General features: G+C 39.2%; 1 protein-coding gene across 2 annotated transcripts; it reads left to right on the top strand.

Moving 5' to 3' along the window:
• Nucleotides 1–1,218: 1,218 nt before the first annotated feature.
• On the top strand, nt 1,219–21,471 carry fgl1b (fibrinogen like 1B). Of its 2 annotated transcripts, none has more exons than XM_072264272.1 (8): nt 1,219–1,302; nt 4,419–4,497; nt 8,455–8,659; nt 12,165–12,324; nt 16,822–16,919; nt 17,067–17,155; nt 17,249–17,414; nt 20,027–21,471. In XM_072264272.1, the coding sequence occupies exons 2-8, from the start codon at nt 4,441–4,443 to the stop codon at nt 20,134–20,136; spliced, it is 885 nt and encodes a 294-aa protein (XP_072120373.1). In that variant the 5' UTR covers nt 1,219–1,302; nt 4,419–4,440; the 3' UTR covers nt 20,137–21,471. The 2 variants fall into 2 exon arrangements, with proteins under 2 accessions (XP_072120373.1, XP_072120372.1); XM_072264271.1 differs by having other exon boundaries at nt 17,249–17,439.
• The last annotated feature ends 1,502 nt before the right edge of the window (nt 21,472–22,973 follow it).

The raw sequence follows: 22,973 nt of genomic DNA, 5'->3' as shown, positions 1-22,973 counted from the left end.
TTTAGTTCAAACAATACATTTTAATATCAGATACATAACAGTCTTCTTATATTAAGGATCAAGTTTGTCAAAGAACCATTGCTTGAAGTTTATATGCATTTACAACCTGTCTTTTAAATTGGTTAAACAGTTTATTCTTCTGTGTTGCATCAATAAATATTCAACTGATTCTCAGAGTAGCCTTCAAGAGATTGGCTTAGGACTTTAGGTTATCCAAGAGAAGTATTATGATACCTCATGATCTAATCTAAATATCATTTTAGTCAATCTTTGGCTGTTTACATAGTCTTTTTTAACCATTGAATTTATATCACAAAAGTCACCCAAGTATATCCATTAACATTGATACTTCAAGAATAACTTAAGTTATTCTGTTACACCTATGTTATGCTTTGCATTAACTCTAGGTTCTAAAAGAAGGTAGCAAACAGGAAGAAGTTATAAGGCCGATGTTTTCATGTCCTATTTCCAATAGCTCAGTGGTTCCATTTAATATCAGAGAATGTATACAGTATACAACCTGAAATTCTTACTTTCCGCAGACATCCTTGAAACAGAAGAAAGATCCCAAAGAATGGATGAATGAATGAAAAAATTGCAAGCCCCACCTCAGAGCAAAATACCTCTTGCCACCAAAAGTTCACTAACTGAATTATTAGCAGCCAGTTGTGACTATTTTTACGTACAACTGTTACATTCAATTTATGTTACTTGCAGACTTAGACATCATCACTGTCCAAATATAGATACATCCATAAAGAATTATCTCACAATTCATTTTTACTCTTAACTCCTGAGAAATTGTATATATGTACCTACTCTAATCAAAAAACTACATGCTTTTTAATTGATTCTAAAATGGGTCCTAAGGACAGCGGTCCAGGCAGTTGTTCCCACTACAGATGTCATCTGTATTAATATGAACTTTAATAAAGAGGCAATTTTTAAAAAATGCTTTTTGTTGCCATTTCCTTCAGATGATGAATGAATGCCAAACCAGGTTTGTTATGTACCATTCTCAGTTTAAAATGTACTTGTATAATGAAGCTGTGGATCTGTAAATATAAGCTTTTGCATGAGGTATAATAGTATGCCTTAATTTGCAAAATACTACATATTTAGAGGGCTTCATCATTATAGCATAATGTGGGAAAGATTGCCATAATAGGGATATGATGAAATAACACACTCTAGGGACTTTAATTTAAACCATCTGGGTACTCATCAACAACTTTACTCCATTCTTAATCGCTCAACTCTTCAAGTACAGACTAAACCATGAGAATATCTAACACGATTTAGGTGAGTTTTGTTTTTCTTAATGCTGCGCAACTTGTATGATTCAATCCTAATGTTAAGTGGTGCCAGGTAATTGAAATGCACACTGATTTTTTTTCTGATATTTTAAAACATGCTTTACCAATGCTTTTTCATGGTTTTGTAATACATTTTGAAAGAAATTTCAGTATATTAGGAATGATTTTCGTTCAATTAAGAAGTAATGTGCTCAATAAAAAAATTGTTCTTTGTATTAAACTAACTGCTAAATTCAATACATTTATGAGTTAAGTACTAGACAAGTTTCTGTTTGTTTAATAACTGGCACTCATGTTTTTTTAATTGATTGCTTATAAAGTGGTATTTCAATGTGCTTACGAAAACTAACTAAATTAGGTTAATGTTGAAAGATTTGCTTTTTTGTATTTGCTAAATGTTTCTCATAATATATAAATCACAGTGTTTTATATAATGCTAGTTCATATACTCAAAAGAGTTTATTAACATCAATAGCAAGACAGCATACTTCTTACCTTTACCAATTTTGTTTTAGATTCAGTTCTAGTTCTGTCTAACTTCAAACGGGACTAGTATGTAAGACAGCCCTGGTTGTGGCCTCAGCTTTCCTTTCCTGAAGGATTATCTCTAGATCTGTTAGGTTCTTCAACAGTCGACTTTCATAATTAGTGCACTTACATAACGTTACTGTAGAATTATAATTTCCTTTTGCCAAAACACAATTAAATCTCATGTTAAGACTTGTTATCTTTTGAAAAGTTGGGCAGTGAATTGCAAAATAGTTTGTGAAATAGATCTATGGACTTTTTTGTCAAAAGTAACAAGTATTCAAAGTCCCTTTAACAGACAAATAATTTTGCTTTCCAAGACTCCCACACCCTAGTTCTCTAGCTTCTTCAAGTGACTCACTTAATTATAATGTATCTAAATACTATCTCGCATTTCTGAAGTGCAAACGTAGTGATAAGTAGAAAATATTCAACAACAGAAATCGCATAACTGCAAGAAACATTAATTATTTGAACAGCTGCAATGGCTTTCTGTCTCTATAGATCGTGCTAGATAGAGAGGAATTAAAAACAGATTCTTTTGTAAATGCCAATAGATGTTTACACAAAGCAGCTTCAAGGAATTTCTACTGGTGTGCTCCATAACTAATTTCTGCTAGTTCCGCTAGTGTGCTCCATAACTAAATACTTTAAAAAATAATATCAACCAAAGAAAGGAGTTTCACTCCAAAATTTAAAAGATAAAGGGAATTTGTATCTTATCCCAATGGTGCCTAATTAAAAACAGACACTTGCAAAACCAATTAAGTTCGGATTTCCATTGAAGTATTTAACTTCTTAAGAGGTGGGGAAAGGATAGGGAAGAAATTTTGGTTGGTTTGCCAGCCATTTGATCAGAAAGTCAGCATGAACAAACATCCACTTTGCCTTTGTTATATGATGCAATAAATACAACTAAGATTGTTTTCTTTCTGTCAATGCCAGAAGATAATTTCTGGATAAAATTGTTAATGTTAATTGCAATTTAAAAATTCTCCCTCTCTCCCTCGCCCTCTCCCTCTCCAGATAAAAACTGATCAAAACAATGGAAACATTTCTCTCATTATATTGCTCATAGCAAATAGAATATATTTTTAACCGCTTGTAAATTTCAGTTCTCTGGTATGTAACTGTAGCAAAACGTGAAGTTCGCATTTCATACTAAATTTTGAATAACCAGAATGAATTTCCTGCATTGTTCTGAACCACATTCTTTTTAAGTGCAGGAGTGACAGAAGGTACCCTGTACTGTACTACCCCTACAAATTGTTGTTCTGTCATTGTTCAGGACTTCTGAAATGGAAGGACCTGGTTATTACTTACACTATGGTATCATCATTTTTACATTCAGTTGAGCTCAGTGTTGGATTTATGCTTCGGTATACCTGTTTGCAAATTGGTGACAATTATGAAATAAACTGAACCAGCTACTCCAAAGATTGGTGTGCAGCTTGGACCATTATATCAGCTGCTCCCTCCTTTTGTAGATCTGAATGTTTGGAAAGCAAATATCGTGTGTTTAGCATCCTCCTACAAGCTTTAGGTCAGCAATGAAAACAACAAAGTAAACCCATTGAAAATCTGCTAATTTTAAAAATTTTATTGCTTCAAGTAAAGTTTTTAGTAAAATGAACATGAAAATATTTGCATCGGCATATGGTGTTCTCCAATACCACACTTATTAAAAAAACTCCTTCAAAAATATCATGAAAGTTGAAACATACAACATTTTACAGTGGATTTTACAATGAATTTCATGATAATTTTATATTGTTAGCGTCTAAATGTATTGGTTTCAGTTCCAATCTACGCTATGAAGGATCTTGAACTGACAGCCTCTATATTGCCTGTCCAGCTCAATCGATTTTCAATCTATTTAAGGAGCATCTCTTCTATTGTACATACTTATTTATTTTTGGAGATATATCCTGGAGTAGGCCCTTTGAGGCGTGCCACCCAGCAACCCCCGATTTAACCCTAGCCTAATTATGCTACAATTTACGGAGGGGGGAGGGAACGTCGACTCAGACCATGAGAGGCCTGTGTCGGGCATTTTCATGCCTTACAAGGCGCAGATTGGAAGCTTGGACCATTGTATCAGCTGCTTTACAATTTACAATGACCAATTAACCTACCAACCAGTATGTCTTTGGAAACCGGAGCACCTGGAGGAAACCCACGTGGTCACAGGGAGAACATACAAACTCCTTACAGGGTTTTACATGATGTTCAGATTAAGTACAGTATTGCACAGGTCCAGTGGCAGGATATGAGATTGAACAATATCTCTCATCTCCGAACACATTTGAGTTCTCCCCCTGCAAACACTTATCAGCAGTGTAAATCTTCACCCTGATACCGAGGTGTAAATCAAGCAGAGCCATTGTAGAAGAAGGTTATCCTTCCACTGAATGTACAGAGGGGTTTGGTAGTTCCTGTGGGATGGGGCTGACAGCACTAGTTTTATGCTCAGACAGCAAGTTGACAATCTACACATGGTCTAGAAGGCCTGGTCACCCGTGATCCTTCAGTGACACAAGTGCCTTTTTAAGATTAAAGTATATTTCTTTCTAGGACTTTGCCACCAGATGTCAAGATGCTGCTGGTTTTTCTACTTTTGTTGGATCAAATTTTAGCAAGTCACCGAAGCTTGGTGAGTGTGTCCAGCTACAACACGATGTTTTATTAAAAAATGCCTTCTCTGCTTCCACATGAAAGGGATTGTAAATTAATTTGCATTATGCCACTTTTGACTTTAAAACAACGGTTCTCAGGATGTCAGCATTGCAGGTAAGGCTAAGGTTCATTGCCAATCTTTGGCTGCCCTTAAAATGGAAAGATTTTTTTTAGAGTAGCATTGGTAGTTTAATGTCCTGGTTTGTATTTTTACTGTTATGGTGCATGTATTTCATTTAGCAGTTCCATAAGAGCAGTCTGTTCTGTTTTCAATGACCTGGAGGGGGACTGTGATTCGACAAAGCCAAGGAAATCAGGGGGTTTCAGAAGCATTAGACCCACAGGTGTATCTACAATCATAACATTTAAAGTTCAAAGTAAATGTATTAATAAAGTACACATATGACACCATATACTACCTCGAGATTCATTTTCTTGCGGGCATTCACAGTAGAACAGAGAAATACAATAGAATCAACACTCATTAGCAAAGCATGATAGGATATATTTCCAAATCTAAATGGTATTTCATCCAGAAGGTAACACTGAGGGGAAGTGATGGTTTTCTTCACACACTCGCAAACTTTTCCTCTTTAGCGAAGGAGGTTCAGGGTTGAAAGATTTGGATGAAGAAACCTTGGCAAGTTGCTCCAAGTCCTATTTTTTTGTGTGTGTGCCATACTCTGCCAGAGCCTCGGTGACTACTTTTCAAGTGGTGGTCTTGGGGAAAAGATTCTGTGAGTGGTCTCCCACGTCCTTCTCACAGCGCAGTTTTGTTTTTACAAGACCAAGTTGCGAGCTTGACACTCAACCTGGCATGGATGGGAAATGTGCCTGGGAGCGGCCCGACTGGATTCGAACTCGGGAACCTTTGCTGCAGAGTCCGGTGCCGATGTCACTGCGCCACCAGCCTATAGATGATACAAATTGCAGCAATGTTGCCTTGATGGTGTGAAGAGCAGTGTTGTGCGGTTGTGGAGGCTAAGAATGCTTTGTCCTCTATGCTATTAACATTCTTGAGGGTTGTTACAAATACAATCATCCAGACAGACACGATAGATCCTTCCTAAGCCAGATTTGTGCCTTAGATAGTGAATAAGATGGCACCTGCGTACAACACTCCTTCAGTCGACATCTTCTGGATAGATTATGAAAGCACGTATTTCACTTCTTTCATGTCTTTTACATTTGATTTTCATCTTGATGTGATTCTGGAGCTGTTGGAGCCTGTGAATTGCAGTTTGGAGATTGTTTGGGTATTTTGGCACTCTGCAGTCTCTGATGGGATTCAGGGAGGCAGAGGCAACATACAGGAACCTCGTGGTGAGAAGACTGCAAGATGACGTTCGACTCCATTCCACCGATTAAAGGGATGAGGAAGTTTGAAATGCTAACTGCCTGCCTTTTTATCTCTGGGGGACCGCCCTGCTGCCTAAGAAGGGAGACTGCCTTTTTCTCACTGGGGGATCACTCTGCTATCAGAGAGGAGAGACTATCTTTTTAGCACTGGTGAGATCACTCTGCTATGGAGAGGGGAGACTGCCTTTTTTATTACTGATGAGATTGTTCTGCTACGGAGAAGGAGAATGTTTCCCAGGTTTTCTGCATTTTGGATGTGGACTTAGACTGTGGACTCCTTTTCAGTCTTATAGTTTTTTTGTATTCTTTGTTTTTTCACCCAGTCTTTCTCATTTTTCGTGTGGGGGGAAGGGGGATTTGGGGATCGATGTGCCTGATCCATTTTTGTTCATTTTTTTGTGTGTGGGGGGGCGGGTGTGGATTTGGGGGTTGGTGATTGTGCTGCCATTCTTTTCTTTCTTGGGTCGTCCACCCTTATAGGGCCAGTAAGCAGTCGATGTATCAGACCGTGACCCTTCGTCAGGACTGGAAAGGAAGGGGAAGGAACCAAGAGAAAATAGATAGGGGGAGGGGACAGAGGATAGCTGGAAGGTGAAAGGTGAAGCCCAGAGGGTAGGAAAGGTAAAGGGCTGGAGAGGAAGGAATCTGATAGGGAAGAAGTGTGGACCATAGGAGAAAGAGAAGAGGAGGGGATCCAGGGGGAAGTGATAGGCAGGTGAGGAGAGGTAAGAGGCCAGAGTGGAGAATGGAAGAACAGGGAGGGAATTTTTTTTTTACCAGAAGGAGAAATCAATATTTAGAAGTTTGGTAGGCTTCCTCCCTTTGAGGAATATTTGACTGTTCTTGAGGCTTCATCTTCAACTATGTTACTTGGCTGGTCAAGAATACCAACCAGTGCCCATGGCCATAGTTTGTTGGTTCAAGACCTGGACCAGGTTTCTATCCTGGATCTAAGAGTGGACTGAAGGAAAATCGTAGATATTATATCAAAGACATAATCTCCTTCCTGACCTCTATTTCCTCCAGGTTTAGAGGCTGGTAACCCTGTTTCAGAGCCCTGCTGTTTTATTTTCTTAGTGTAAAGTTTATTTTGTTGACATCTGAACAAAACGGTATGAAACTAGATAGAAGTTGACAGCAGGGTATAGTGGTGTTGAAGTTAAGTTACTGCACTAGCAGAAGGGGACGATGGCGGAAGGATGGTTGTTGTGGGTTCACTGTGAAGTTACTTCTCCAGCGTGCATCATTAGCTTCATCGTGGTCGAAGATCAGCAATCCCAGATGTCAGCAAATTCCAAGTAGGATGTCCATGCGGGTGGGAGTGATCCCCCCTGCCCACCTCCCGCCCCCACTAGATTGGAGATCTACACACTCCAGAGGTCGAGGCTTGAATTGCTCCATGGTCAAAGGTCAGCAATCCCAGTATCTGGGTCAATTGAGACCCTGTCCTGTGGAGGCGTGCCTTATTCTGATTATTGAAAGTTGCTTCCATCATGACTGGTTAGTTTAGAAACTGCAGCTGCTTTTCCCATTGGATGGTGTCCAGTTTCAAATATCCTGGGTATATAAAGTAGCACGTGGAAGGGGCTTGCACTTCTCTTCCTTTGCTTAAGGCAAGACCATTGGGAAAGTATGCCCTGTGCACACTCTTAACTAAATATGTTTGTTGAATTACGTATGTTTGTTGAATATTCAGCTTTGTAGTGTCTGTAACTTGGGACAGATGAATGTTTGGTTGAATTTTTACTGTTCGTAAATAAATGATTAATTTACCTATTCAAAGTCAGGGCATTTCCTGTCTCATTTGTTGGATCCGTGAACCTGATGCAACATTACAGACTCAAAGGTCAAACCCATGTCTGCCGAGTCCTGGGGTCGATACTTAGAGGCCGGCCAAGTCCAGAGGACAAAACCAAATGTCAAAGTCCAGGGCTTGGCGAGTTCAGAGGCAGAAAGCCCAAAAGGGTGAAGATCGAAGACACTGAGTCTGGAGATAGAGGAACAAAGGTTGAGTCTGTGAATCTAGGCAAAGACTGGAGGTTGGAGATCCGATATCTGCAAGTCTCAGAGACTGAGGCCAAGGAATGGAGGCAACCTGTTCTGGGGTTAGAGGTTGTCTGTATGTAAGAGTAGTGGGGGGAGGTGGGAGGGGGTTGTTTTTGCAACATCTAAGCAGCATTCATGAGATAAATCACAGTATTTAAAACACATAAACCACCGGTTAAGTGACAATGCGTTGTGTCCAAATCTGATGATTGCATCCCAAAAAAGATGAAAACATTCTAATGATGGTGAAAAAAGATTTACTAAATGGTTCCATAGATGATGAATTGGTGTAAGGAACGGTAAGAGATTATTTAACAGAAGCAAATAACATACTGTTATAATGATCTACATGAGCTCAGTGCATTCCTGCATTCCTCTTTACCCCAGTAGATTTCACTCTTTCCTCTCTTACTTTAATTTTGATTATGTCACAAAGTAACAGCTGTCAATATTGCTCCCTGGATGCATGACAAGTTCTTTCAGTTTATTACCAAACTCTAATCCAAGATTATACTACTCTCTTTAACAGGAAAGTGAAATGTGCAAGGTCGATATCTCCAAACTCCGCCATCAGTTACAACGTTTGCAGAATCAGTTCCTGATTGGAAGTTGGCGGCTGAAATATATGAAGGAATATAATAGCTACAGGATAAAGGAAAGCACTAAAACAAGGAAGGAGGAACAAGCAAACACATCACACTCCATTACACCTAATCAAACTATATATCACCATGGTAATGTATACATTTCAAAATAAATATGCTTACTATGACAGATGAAAGGGCTTTGTTTTCTTAATGCTAGCCATTAGCAGGGGATCTTAACACATCCTTATAATGGAGTCATAAGGAAAAATTAAATAGGTTAGGACTGTACCTTTAGAATGTGGAAGATTGAGAGGAGATTTGATAGTGGTATACCAAATGATGAGGGGTATAAATAGGATAAATGCAAGCAGGCTTTTTCCACCAAGGTTGGGCAGGACCACAACCAGAGGTCATGGGTTAAGGGTGAAAGGTGAGAAGTTTAAGGGGAACATGAGGGGAAACTTCTTCACTCAGAGGGTCGTGAGAGTGTGGAATGAGCTGCCAGCACAAGTGGTGCATGAGAGCTCAATTTCAATGTTTAAGAAAAGTTTGGACAGGTACATGGATAACAGAGGTATGAAGGGCTATGGTCCAGGTGTGGGTTGATGGGAGGAGGCAGTCTAAATGGTTTTGGGAAGACTAGATGGGCCGAAGGGCCTGTTTCCATGCTGTACCTTTCTATGATTCTATGATTTTTCCATTTAAGGTTAATGGTTAAGGATATTAGATAAACTGGATTCTTCACTAAGTATTATCAACAGGAGCACTCTTACTTCTTGCTTTTGTCTTCTGCTCAGCCTAACTCCCCCATTTGTGCTGTATTCCCAGGGCAAACTTCTAAGAAATCATGCAAAGATCACAAAGCCCCAGGACAGGCTCTTTCAGCAACTGTCACACAATTTCCCAAAGGCTTTTGCAAACCTTCAAACATTTACAGAGTCATTGAAAAACAAATGCAACCAATTTGAGTGGTTGATATGCTCCGTCTAAAAATTCCCCACTGCCTTTCAGTATTCAATAAGTTTCAATGAGATCCTCTTTCATTCTTCTAATTTCCAGTCAGTACAGACCCCAGAACCATCAAAAGCTCTTTATTTGTTAACCCTTTCATTCCCATTATCATTATTGTGAACCTCCTCTGGGTGCTCAGTAACAATTACTCAAATCTTCCATCAGCCTTTAGGTGGCATTGAAAGTCCACTAACAATGAGAACTCAGTGTAGTAATCCAAGGGTCTGTGCATTTATATGCATGATTTGTCAATATGTAACAGAGATATCAAACCAGTTAACAATAGGGTTTATCCATTTGTTAGCAGTAGTCCAATACATATTCCCACTCCATTTCCATTTACTTTTGTTCGATTTTCTCTCAGCTACCTGTCCAATTAATTCACTGCTTCAGTAATTAACTCCAGTGATAAAACTGGTGCTTAACAATGAAAGTGTCCTGCCTCTTTTCCTTTTAAATTTAAATATCTGTCCCTTTGTTATGAATCTCTCACTCATTGTCAACTAGAACCAGGGGCAAGGCAGAGGTTGGTAAAGAAATGTTCAGGAAGTTCAGCTACTTCCAGATTTTTCTAGCATTCCTTGATAGAAACAGAACATTTTTGGAGTTCCACCAGTGATGACTAGTCTGCTGGATTTGTGCTTTTAAATCTATTGATTGTAACAATCAGTGACAAAACTTTGGTTGTCCATTGGATGAAAAATGGTGAGAGCAGATGAGGTGGTAAATTTCAAATGGACTTTGAAGAGAAGCTGCATTTTTTAAAAGTGAATCTTTTCCAGGCTATGAGGGGAAATGTGGAAATGATTAGTAAGCACTTTCATAATTTGAAAAAGTACAGAGCAAGCTTACAAGGATGTTGCTGGGATTTGAGGACCTGAGTAATAGCGACAGGCTGAATAGGTTAGGAATTTATTTCCTGGAGCTTAGGAGAATGGGGGGAGATTTGATAGAGGTATACAAAATTATGATGAATATAGAAAAGTTTAATGAAAGCAGACTTTTCCACTGAGCTTTGGTGAGATAGAACTAGAGGCCAGAGGCTAAGAGTGAAAGGTGAAATATTTAAGAGGGGCCTGACGAGGAACATCAGTCAGAGGGTGCTGCGAGTGTGGGATGAGCTAACAGTGGAAGTGGTGGATGTGGGTTCAATTTCACCATCTGAGAGACGTTTGGATAAATGCATGGATGAGAGGGGAGGGGAGGGGAGGGGTATGGAGGGCTGTGGTCCGGGCTTGGCTGATGGGACTAGGCAGAATAACAGTTTGGCACTCACACTGCTAGATGTCTGAAGTGGCAGCTTCTGTGCTGTGGTGCTCTATGACTCCAGATCTGAATGATTCTCTAAAACCGGTGACCAAGCTTTGCATCTTCTTGTTCAACAAAACTATTTGCAATTGAAAAGCAAAAAAAAATGCAGATGTGGGAAAGATGAAATAAAAGCAGAAAATGGCAAGGATACTCAGCAGGTTAGGCAGCATCCGTGAAGAGACAAACAGAATTAACATGATGAAGGGTCATTGACTTGAACCATTAACTTTTTTTTCTCCATGGATGTCACAAGACTGTTCACAATTCTCTTGTCAGTCCTTTATTTACATAGTAGAATCATTGAAAGAGGAATGGTGAATGGCAGCCAATCACTGGCACTAAATAATTGGCATTTGATGAACTCACAGCCAATGAGAAAGGCCCTCTAACCAGTGCGTGCAGGGCCAGTTGGACACCACATTGCGACCTGGTTCAGTCTTTGAATTCAGGCAGGTTAGTTGCTGAGCCTGTTCACAACTCAGTTAGGGCTGGAAAGGGAGGTGTACAAAGAGTTAGCACACATGTCCCACCAGCAGCCTGCAGTGTAACAAAGGTGTTAAAACAGCTGCAACTTAACCCCCTCTAAAACGACACAACTACAATAATTAACCCTTTCTATACCCATCATAATTTTGTATACCTCTATGAAATCTCCCCCCCACCCACCCCTCCACAATTCTCTTAACCTATTCAGCCTTTCCCTATTACTCAGGTCCTCACCCAACCCAAAAATGTTAAACTGAAAAATTAAGTGTCCTTGCAGATTTTCTCTGTGGCTTTTTTAAATGCTGCTATTTAGGGTGCTGAAGAATCATTCAGATTTTCCAGGAGCTTGACCCCACAGCTCTTGAAGAAAGGGCAACATAGTATTTCCAAGTTAACATGATAACTGGCTGAGCAAAAGTAGAAACTGCCAGTTTTGTGTCAGGAGTGAAAGTAAAATATGGACATTGCCAATACATTGGGCGCAGTTCTAGACCCAGGCAATAATGCTCAATCACCTGCAAATATTTCCTAATTTTCAGGTGTTCACCTTAACATTGTACTTCATTAAATTGAACTATTGGGATTCACAATGGAACAGAAACAGTGCTGTAATTTTCTTGCTGAATCTCTGTGCAACTTCTTTCTGGGTTTATTTCTGACAGAAACAATATTAGTTCAAAGAAAGTGCGATGGAGTCCCGCATCCTGTTGCTTCTTTGGGATAACATATTGCTGCAGCCACCACGTCTTCTTCAGAAATTTTTACTTTGAAAGTTGTTTTGAAATAAATGATTCCTGCTTCACCATGAGTTAAATATACTAACTGCAAGTTCTACTTTGAGCAGATTGCTCTGAGGTATACAACAGTGGCAGTACCACAAGTGGATATTACAAAATTCAGCCGAAGTCTGGTGCTGAACCAATTCTTGCATATTGTGATATGTCGGAAGGGGGTGGATGGACCGTCATTCAACGTCGCAGCAACGGCAAAGTAAATTTTAATAGGTAATTAAACTGGTTTAACTATAGTGATCCGATAAGTGATTCTTCTAATATTCTCATTTTTCCTTTTACCTCTCTAGTTTTGTGAAGAGCTCACCTATGTTTCAACAGAGCGGTTTTGTTGTTGTAAGATACATCATTTAAAAGATGATCCTGCCTCACATGTCTGTTATTTTGAAGTGTTTCTATATTTATTTTGAATGTTGTCTGGAACATAATCATTAGTGCTGCTCATCCAATACACGTAAACGTCCTTTTTTATGTTCTGTCCTCCCTAACTTCAGAATTGTGTGGTAGAATGAGAAGGTTCCGTTTATAAAGACTTCCAAAATAAACTCTGCTATTTTACAAACAAGCGTTAATATGTCAGCTGCAGTATGGGCAAGCTCGGGTTTTTCTCTTTGGAGTGAAGGAGGATGAGAGGTGACTTGATAGAGCTGTTTTCGATGATAAGAGGTGTACAGAGTGTGGACAGCCAGTGCCTTTTTCTCTTGGCTGCTATGCCTCACCCCAGAGGACATCCTTCTAAGGTGAGTGAAGGAAAGTTTAGGGGATATGTCACAGAGGCAAGTTTTTTATACTAAGAGTGGTGGATGCCGGGAATGCACTGCCAGAGGTGGTGCTAAAGGCTGTTACATTAGGGACATTTAAGAGTCTTTTAGATGGGCGCATGGAAGGTTATGGGCTATGTGGGAGGGAGGGGTTAGATTGAACGTGAAGTAGACTAAATCATAGGCTGAGGTGCACGTATTGTGCTGTACTGTTCTAAGTTCACAAGACAACACACTAAACACTGTCATTTATCTTAACACAGATTTGTCAGCTAACTATAAGTGATCTTGCTGGTATGGTTACTTTGCCCATGTTCAATGCCTGCACTTACTAGATTCAGATGTCAAGGGACAACCATGCTGGTGCAAAGGTTTCTGGTTTCAATCAGTGTGGCCTCAAATACCTCAGGGCCCCCACCATCACCTTAAATGTCCTAAAATCTTTGACAACTTTGCTAGCTAAAAGGTTATTAAAGATGAGGGAAAATAACTCAACTAAAACATGTTAACGTACTTATGAATGATTATAGGCATAAAAATGTAAATCCTTTCACAAAAGGAAAATTGTCGACCTAATCCCCATAGAAATCAGTGTAGACTTAGATCCGGTACCTGGACAGAGAGGTGGCCACTCTTAATAAGGCCACATTTCTCCACTTCTTCAGATTTGGCATTCCCAATCGAACCAGTTTGACAGTGCTTATATAAAAGTCCCGGACTTAGCCTTATTTAAATGCTTAAATACAATTGGTTCCATTTGTTACCCAATAATCCTCTAGTTCTCACACCCTGTCCTCAGTGATTTAAGGGGAGCAATATGCTGCTAACTAAACTTAAGTAAACCTGAGAAATTCATCGTTACTTAGCTGTACTAAGTGCCACGATATAATCAGCTGCTGACTGTATCCCGCTCCCAACACTTAGTCCCAGAAAAGAATAAAATTGTGTGTACAAAGTTAGGTACAAATGTCAGCTGACATTCACAATGCATTGAATAATAGTAACATAGAAACATAGAAAATATAGAGCATAATACAGGCCCTTCAGCCCACAAAGCCGTGCTGAACATGTCCCTACCTTAGAACTACCTAGGCTTTACCCATAGCCCTCTATTTCTCTAAGTTCTATGTAGCCATCCAGGAGTCTCTTAAAAGACTCTATCGTTTCCGCCTCCACCACCACCGCCAGCAGCCCATTCCACGCCTCACCACTCTCAGTGTAAAAAACCTACCCCTGACACCTACTCTGTACCTACCTCTAAGCACCTTAAAACTGTGCCCTCTCATGCTAGCCATTTCAGCCCTGGGAAAAGGCCTCTGACTATCCACATGATCAATGCCTCTCATCCTCCGTCGCTCCAAGGAGAAAAGGCCGAGTTCACTCAACCTATTCTCATAAGGCATGCTCCCCAATCCAGGCAACATCCTTGTAAATCTCCTCTGCACCCTTTCTATGATTTCCACGTCCTTCCTGTAGTGAGGCGACCAGAACTGAGCACAGTACTTCGTAGGGTCTGACCAGGGTCCTATATAGCCGCAACATTACCTCTCGGCTCTAAAGCTCAATCCCACAATTGATGAAGGCCAGTGCACCGTATGCCTTCTTAACCACAGAGTCAACCTGCGTAGCAGCTTTGAGTGTCCTATGGACTCGGACCCCAAGATCCCTCTGATCCTCCACACTGCCAAGAGTCTTACCATTAATACTATATTCTGCCATCATATTTGACCTACCAGAATGAACCACCTCACACTTATCTGGGTTGAACTCTATCTGCCACTTCTCAGCCCAGTTTTGCATCCTAACAATGTCCCGCTGTAAACTCTGACAGCCTTTCACGCTATCCACAACACCCCCGACCTTTTTGTCATCAGCAAATTTACTAACCCATCCCTCCACATCCTCACCCAGGTCATTTATAAAAATCACAAAGAGTAGGGGTCCCAGAACAGATCCCTGAGGCACACCACTGGTCACTGGCCTCCATGCAGAATATGACCCATCTACAACCACTCTTTGCCTTTTGTGAGCAAGCCAGTTCTGGGTCCACAAAGCAATGTCCCCTTGGATCCCATTACTCCTTACTTTCTCAATAAGCCTTGCATGGGGTACCTTATCAAATGCCTTGCTAAAATCCATATACACTACATCTACGGCTCTACCTTCATCAATGTGCTTAGTCACACCCTCAAAAAATTCAATCAGACACATAAGGCATGACCTGCCTTTGACAAAGCCATGCTGACTGTTCCTAATCATATTATGCCTCCCCAAATGTTCATCAATCCTGCCTCTCAGGATCTTCTGCATCAACTTACCAACCACTGAAGTAGGACTCACTGGCCTATAATTTCCTGGGATATCTCTACTCCCTTTCTTGAATAAGGGAACAACATCCGCAACCCTCCAATCCTCCAGAACTTCTCCCGTCCTCATTGATGATGCAAAGGTCATTACCAGAGGCTCAGCAATCTCCTACTTTTCCATTGTCACACTTGATTGGTACTATTCTCTGACGTCTTATCTTCTTGCTCTTCACATACTTGTAGAACGCCTTGGGGTTTTCCTTAATCCTGTCCGCCAAGACCTTCTCATGGCACCTTCTGGCTCTCCTAATTTCATTCTTAAGCTCCTTCCTGCAAGCCTTATAATCTTCTAGATTCAAATCATTACTTAGTTTTTTGAACCTTTCATAAGCTCTTCTTCTCTTCTTGACTAGATTTACAACAGCCTTTGTGCACCACGGGTCTTGTACGGTACCATCCTTTCCATGTTTAATTGGAACGTACCTACTCAGAGCCCCACGCAAATATCCCCTGAACATTTGCCATATTTCTTCTGTACATTTCCCTGAGAACATCTGTTTCCAATTTATGCTTCCAAGTTCCTGCCTGATTGCCTCATAGTTCCCCTTACTCCAATTAAACGTTTCCCTAACTTGTCTGTTCCTATCCCTCTCCAATGCTATGGTAAAGGAGATAGAATTGTGATCACTGTCTCCAAAATGCTCTCCCACTGAGAGACCTGACACCTGACCAGGTTCATTTCCCAATACCAGATCAAGTACAGCCTCTCCTCTTGTAGGCTTATCTACATATTGTGTCAAGAAACCTTTCTGAACACACCTAACAAACTCTACCCCATCTAAACCCATCACTCTAGGGAGATGCCAATCAATATTTGGGAAACTAAAATCTCCCACCACAACAACCCTGTTATTATTACTCCTTTCCAGAATCTGTCTCCTTATCTAATCCTCGATGTCCCTGTTACTATCAGGTGGTCCATAAAAAACACCCAGTAGAGTTATTGACCCCTTCCTATTCCTAACTTCCACCCACAGAAACTCCGTAGACAACCCCTCCATGACTTGTTCCTTTTCCCATGGACTGGCATTCAGGATAGAAATTGATTTTCCAACGGTTGCACCAAATTGTGCATTCGTAATACCTGCTACATCATCCCTCCATTTCTTAGAGTGAACAGAGCCATATTCAGAACAACGGGTATGTAATGCTTCATACTGCATGCTTAGAGCCAGCAACAGAGGAGAAATTTCTGTACAGAATTCACGAAAATTAAAAGAACTGCAGATGATAGAGATCTGAATTAAAAACAGAAAATACGGAAAACCCAGCAGGTCAGACAACACCTAAGGAAAGAGAAGCAGAGTTCCAATGGAGCTCCTAAATCATAATTCTAACATTAATTTACAAAGCATCTTAATATCACCAATATCATCATTATAATCAAATATTCAGCAGTAATAAATCACTGTATGATCAATGAATCACTATAAATAAATCAAAGGAAAATGAAAATTAGCAAAACTATAAATTGAATAAAAATTAACTGAAATAAGGCCAAAATGAGTAGAAATATCAGTAGGCTTTGTGCTTAACAGAATTGAAGTTCATTGTGTTAAATTTGCAACTTGTACTCACTGCAGAGGCTGGGACGACTATAAATCAGGCTTTGGATTATTTCAAGGGAAGAACGATGAATATTGGCTTGGGAATGAAAATATATACCAGATTTTGGCTGCAGGCAAGTCTGTCTTCAACTTCATTGTTTTGAGCTACTTTTAATTGTGTCACAATCAATATCAAATATATAATGCAAAATGAAAAGTATTTTAAAGTTGTTAAACCGTCATTGCAGTAGGCATTTGGTTATGTGTTAATTTCTATGCAGGGAGGTATATAATTAAGATAGACCTCACTGATTGGAATGGAGAAAAAAGATATACAACATATGAAAAAATTAACATTTCAGATGAAGAGGTGAGGAAAGTTGGCTTTTACTTTATTTACAATTGTATTGCCAATTATCAATAAGTAATTTTCTTCTTACATTCTTCTATTACATTAAATCAGGATAAATACAGGCTAACATTTGCAAGGTATTCTGGGACTGCAGGAGATGCATTGTCTGGTGGCTTGATCCCAGAGGAACAATGGTCATCTTCTCACAATGGGATGCAATTCAGCACCTTAGACCAGGATAATGACAGATACCTACAGGGGAATTGTGCTCAAGAAGGTAAAAGTGGCTGGTGGTTTAACAGGTACAGTGTATCAGTTATTATAATGCTTGTTATTCCCTAGAAAGAATTAATCTGGTTGAAATCTATAATGGGATCAAGGAGTGTAAAGAAAATATCTAGGCCATTCTAACTCTTGTTAATGTAGTGCATATGCAGAAAAAGCAGTTGCTATGAGTTTAGCCACAGTTTCTCTCTCTACTGCCGATTATGCCACTGGCTTTTGGGACAGGACTGAACGTCCCCATCTCTGGTGGTGTTCAAGGCTTCCTTAATCATGTCAGTATCTCCGTTTTCACTACTGTCAGTTATGCAAGTTCCGGGTGGAGACACTTCATTGCTGTTTCCGTAACAATTTTACCAGTCAGGGTTGTTAGCCCTGAGCTGAAACCCCGAGCCTGGAGGACTGGTGGACCACCCTTGGTCTGGCCTCTGCCCTTTGACCTATTTGGCATGGGTGACCCTCCAAGAGCCAAAGCATAAAATCCTGACTCCAGCCAACATAGCTCTCTGTCATCCAACACACAAGCCTCTACACCACAACAAAGTTGTGGTCCTCTTGGAGGTAGCAACACTTTACTCAAAACAATGGTGAGTCTATTGTCAGTTATCACTTTTCTGCCCCTAGCTCTGTTTGTTTATTCCTAACTGACCCACCGCTCATTACTATTTACGTGTTGTATAAGACTTTTGGATTCCGTTTTGTGTTCGCTGCCACTCCTGCCTGTTTTCTTCAATTTCCTCTTCATTTCCCATCTCAGTTCACTATATTTAGAGCACACCATCACTTTTTCCTTCATCTTCTTCTCCATCTCTTTTGACGTTCAGGGAACTTTGCAGTTGATTTAATTATTGTGGAAATCCAGCAAGCCAATGCTTCGGTTTGTAAATTGGCTTATTATTGTCACATGTATTGAGATAAAGTGAGTAACGTTGCTCTGCATGCCATTCCTCACATTATTGCATTGAGCTAGTACAAGGGAATATTAGCCCCTTACCTGAAGTTCACCTGTTGTTCATTTTTTGCCCATTGATCTTTGGTTCCAATTTATCCTGACCATGTCTCTTCTCATGCACGGAAGAAGACTACTCTGTCCATGAAGTTCATGCTAACTCCCATTTTAGTTAACCTCTTCCATTCAAAAAGATGTTCTTTAGATTTATCTTGCCTCTCTCCATTATTAAATGAAACCTTTTCATCCATAGTCCACACAGAATGGTTAAAGCATGAAAAATGGCCACGTGGCCCATCACAGCCATTCAAGCTCTCTGAAGATACAATCCAATTAAATCCACTCACCTACCCTCTCTCCAGTGCTGAAATTCCACTCCTTTCAAACACATATCCAATTGAATCTGATGTACTAACACCTCTGGCACTTCAGATCCAAACCAATGGTCCAGTGATTATATTCTTTCAGTTCCCCAGCTAACATTTGACCGAACTCTTCTCCCAGAAGCAGAGCCAGCAGTATTTCCTTCCTTCTTAGGTCGTAAACTTACTGATCAAGAAAGTCCCCCCCCAAAAAAATTGAACATCTTTCTTCAAATGTTATTCTAGTAAGTAATAGGGTATTTGAAATCCCACCATATATCATTTCTCGTAAATTTCCATAATTTCTAAACAGATTTGTCCCTGTCCCTCTCACTTTATAGTGGAATTTGGAATACCCCCTCTGATCTGACAATTTTGTCTCATACCTGCAGCCAGAAGTATTTATTACTTGATTTCTCAAGGTATCTGTTATCCAGCATTATAATATGTTCCTTAATTAGAACTCTAATTTTCCCTTCCCATATCTTCTCTGAATACCTTGTATCCAGTGAATCTATTGGCAAAAATGCACAGCTATGATTAGTTTGGAATATGGTCCTGCCTAATGAAGAACTGGTGTTGGCTAAAAAAATGGTGAACCATTACTACCCTGCATTATTGATTCAGGCATACGCTTTAATTGAAAATTTATTGTATTTCCTTTCCTGCAGAGTTCTTTTGAAAAGAGTTAGGAAATTCCATTTGGAAATGTGTTAAAACAGGTTTATAGAAGTTTAGTTTGTTAGTTTGTTTTTTTTTTCACTGTGGTAAGTTAACAATTAAATTTTGGGACAAAGATTTCCATTGAACTAAAACAGAAGTGGGGAAGCTCCCTCTCACTGTGAGCAACGGGGGTAAAGAAAATATCTTCACCAGTATCACATTGACATATGCAGAGAAGATCATTGAAGTTATCCATAATGTGCATTTTTGAGCAGAATAGAGAGATGTAGCAGATCCTTAATTAATATACAGTGTGCCTGCTAAGTGTTTAATTCATGGTGAAAAAATCATCCACATGATTTCTCTTTCCTGGTGTTACTCACTTCTTCCTACAGGCATTCTTGTAAAGCAAAACCCTGTAAAATAAATGAGCAAGAATAAATCATTTTAGGCTTGAATGCTTTAGAGAATGAGCAGAAATAGTTTATAGATTTTAAGGAAATCTTTTCAAAGGCGAGTGAAAATTTGGTTTATCCCATGTGAAGAATTGGTGATTTATCTAAATGTGATTAAAATGATTTTTATGACAGCAATCTTTTCTTAAAAATCTCTTCATTTTTAAACAAAACAAAGATGCCATTCAGCCAACCTCAATGGAAAATATTATCGGCATGGAAACTACACGGCAAAACATGATAGTGGCGTTCTTTGGAGCACCTGGAAAGGATTGTGGTACTCTCTGAAGTTCACAACCATGAAAATCAGACCACTTTATTTCTTTGCAGCATTTGGAAGTGGTGATTACGACAATATCATTGGCTAGCATTTACCGCGAAGGAACTGAATTTCCATCTAAAATGCAAAATCCCAATGTAATGATTATCATTTTGTATATTTTCTGACAATAAATTGGTTTTCTAATTTTGATTGCATTTCAATTAAAGGACAGCTTTCATCAAAAGAAGTTTTTTTGGTAGGCTCTTCAGAAATGGCAACTTGGCTGCCTGCAGTATGTGTCAGATCCTTAAGATACAGTATAAAAATGGGTCTACATTGATTAAATAAACTGATAAAATAATGGCCATGGACATCTTCAAATTTTATATTTGTATTTCCACAAAAAAGGCAGGAGAGAAAAATTCTGGCTCAAGTCTGATACCCTGGGTTTCATTCCTGAACTTGTCCCTCCCAGACTCAACTTATCAACGGGCTCCAAGCTATTTTGTCACTTCCCCAACCCTGCAGTGTGGCTACTGACTGCTATCTATGCTTAAGTGAAGCTTGGTGCCAGAATAGTTCAGGGCTTCACGTTGGCACAGACTAGTCATTATGTTGTCATCCTGGGCCAATATCTGGCTTTACAATCAGCAGTTCTAGGCATTAGTGACCTTACACTAATATCAGAAAGTGACCATGTCCTGGATTATCTTTCTGACATTGAAATCAACATTAAGCACTTGTCTATTGTTATATCTTTAAACAAACATAAATCTTGATGTTTAAGGCATAATTTTCATGCTACTTTCAAGTAAGTACTAAAATTGAAATCAGCATTTATTTCACAATGCAACATTTAAATGGGCCTTAAAGCACTGGAAATCAGAGCATCAATGAAAATCTGCTGCCAAGCATTGTAGAGTCTATGTGCACGTGAGTTTATAACTTTATTATTTGCAGTTTGTAAAACTGTTATTTGAAGTTCTGCAGCTCCTGCTTTGTTGTCATCCCTCCTCCCAAATTGCATGTACCTGCATTGTGAGATCTACATAATACATCCCAGAAGTAGGAATTGATTGATCATTTGGAAATTTTTTTTAAACTTGTCATCTTGTGGTTGTTGGATTGAATAAAATACAATAACTTGAAATGATTATATAAACCATTTGAGCATTTTCAAGAATGTAGAAATGTAAAATTATTTCCATCTATGTGCTATTAACTTTCAGGTTGCTAGATAATTAAAACAAAATCTGGGTGACCAGACCAAGCTGTGTATTGAAATAAACGCTGGTGTTACTCTAATAAATGTGAACAAATATTAAAGATTTTACTATTAATTACATGTAATTAAAATAAACTGTTTAAATAAGTAAATTGCTCCATTAGCATTTATGTTCATCCCATCTTTTCCCATCCTCTCTGACTGTATCACTCAACAAATTTCTCACAGTGTTATATCTGCTTAATTAAATCCATATTTGTAAATGGCTCAGATCCAACTGAAAAAATCCATTTCAACCGACCCTGTTTGGACGCTATGTTAGCTCACAATCTCAATATTTCAAAAGCATTTTAAATGCATCAATATATGGGTTAAAATCCATGCTAAATCAACCTAAAAATGTTAAGTTTGAATACACAATACAGAACTTTTGGGTTCCTTTTTTGTTTACATATTGTCATCAATTCCACTTCAGGAAATAATCAAGAAGATATAGTTTCAACCAATCACCATTTGACTAATACTATTTCAGAAAAAACATTCAGCCAGTTTTTTCCCATATCTTTCTGCTTCTTAACTACAGAAAAAAACGAATACAGGGAAATACTTCTACAAACAAGTTATCAGACTTAGAGCCAGACATATTTATGTGAACCAGTATAAATTAGCGTTAAAGCCCAGAGGATTGGTGGGTAGGGCCTTAAATGCCTGTAAGTACTATAACAAGTTTTCTTTTGCTGCCGTAACAGTTATAGTTCCAATGAAGATGTAAAGGATATCTTCTATCAATCACTTACCAACATTGGTCAGTATCATTTGTTGGAGTAGCAATAATTATACAGTGACTTGACTTCTGATATTGGCCCTACAACTTGAGCATAGCTTGCATTTATTGGGCATCGTTCTATCAACAGCCTGATTAATAGAAGCACTTTATGTGAAAACCCATTCCTAAACCATCAGCATATCATACAACATAGAACAGTACAGAGCAGTACTGCACCTTTAGCCTATGATGTCATGTGACCTTTTAACCTACTCCAATATCAGTCTAACTCTTTCCTCCCCAACCCTCCATTTTTCTTTCATTATGCTCCTATCTACTACTACTACTACGTCAACTCAGGCCTAGGGGCCGGCGTCGGGCAAAGCTCCTACCTAATATGGGAAGGCTCCTATCTGAGAGTCTCTTAAATGTTCCTGATGTATCTGCCTTTACCACCACCCATAGCAGTGTGTCCTATGCACCTTCCACTCTCTGTGTAAAACACTTACCTCTGAAGTTCCCGCCTCCCCCATACTTTCCTGCCAGGACCTTAAAGTTATGCACCCTTGTATTAACCAGTTCCTCCCTGGGAAAAGTCTCTGGCTGTCCACTCGATCTATGCCTCTTACCATCATATACACCTCTATCAAATATGTCATGTATAATGCATATACATAAGTAATGTTTAATACATAGACATAAATATGTATTAAATGACATTATGTAATATATTACAAACGCTTGATCTTATGGTTATCTGTGATTTTACATTTTCCTCTAAATCACTGCTCATTGACAAGTGGCCATCTCCCATTCTGTGCTGTTTCCTATAGTTTCTATAGAAGCATAGATAGAATCAAACTCAGCTGGGG

The sequence above is a fragment of the Mobula birostris genome, chromosome 7, assembly GCF_030028105.1.
Source record: "Mobula birostris isolate sMobBir1 chromosome 7, sMobBir1.hap1, whole genome shotgun sequence".
NCBI lineage: Eukaryota > Metazoa > Chordata > Chondrichthyes > Myliobatiformes > Myliobatidae > Mobula > Mobula birostris.
Note: the sequence above shows the minus strand (reverse complement) of the source record. Positions and strands in the feature narration are given on the sequence as shown.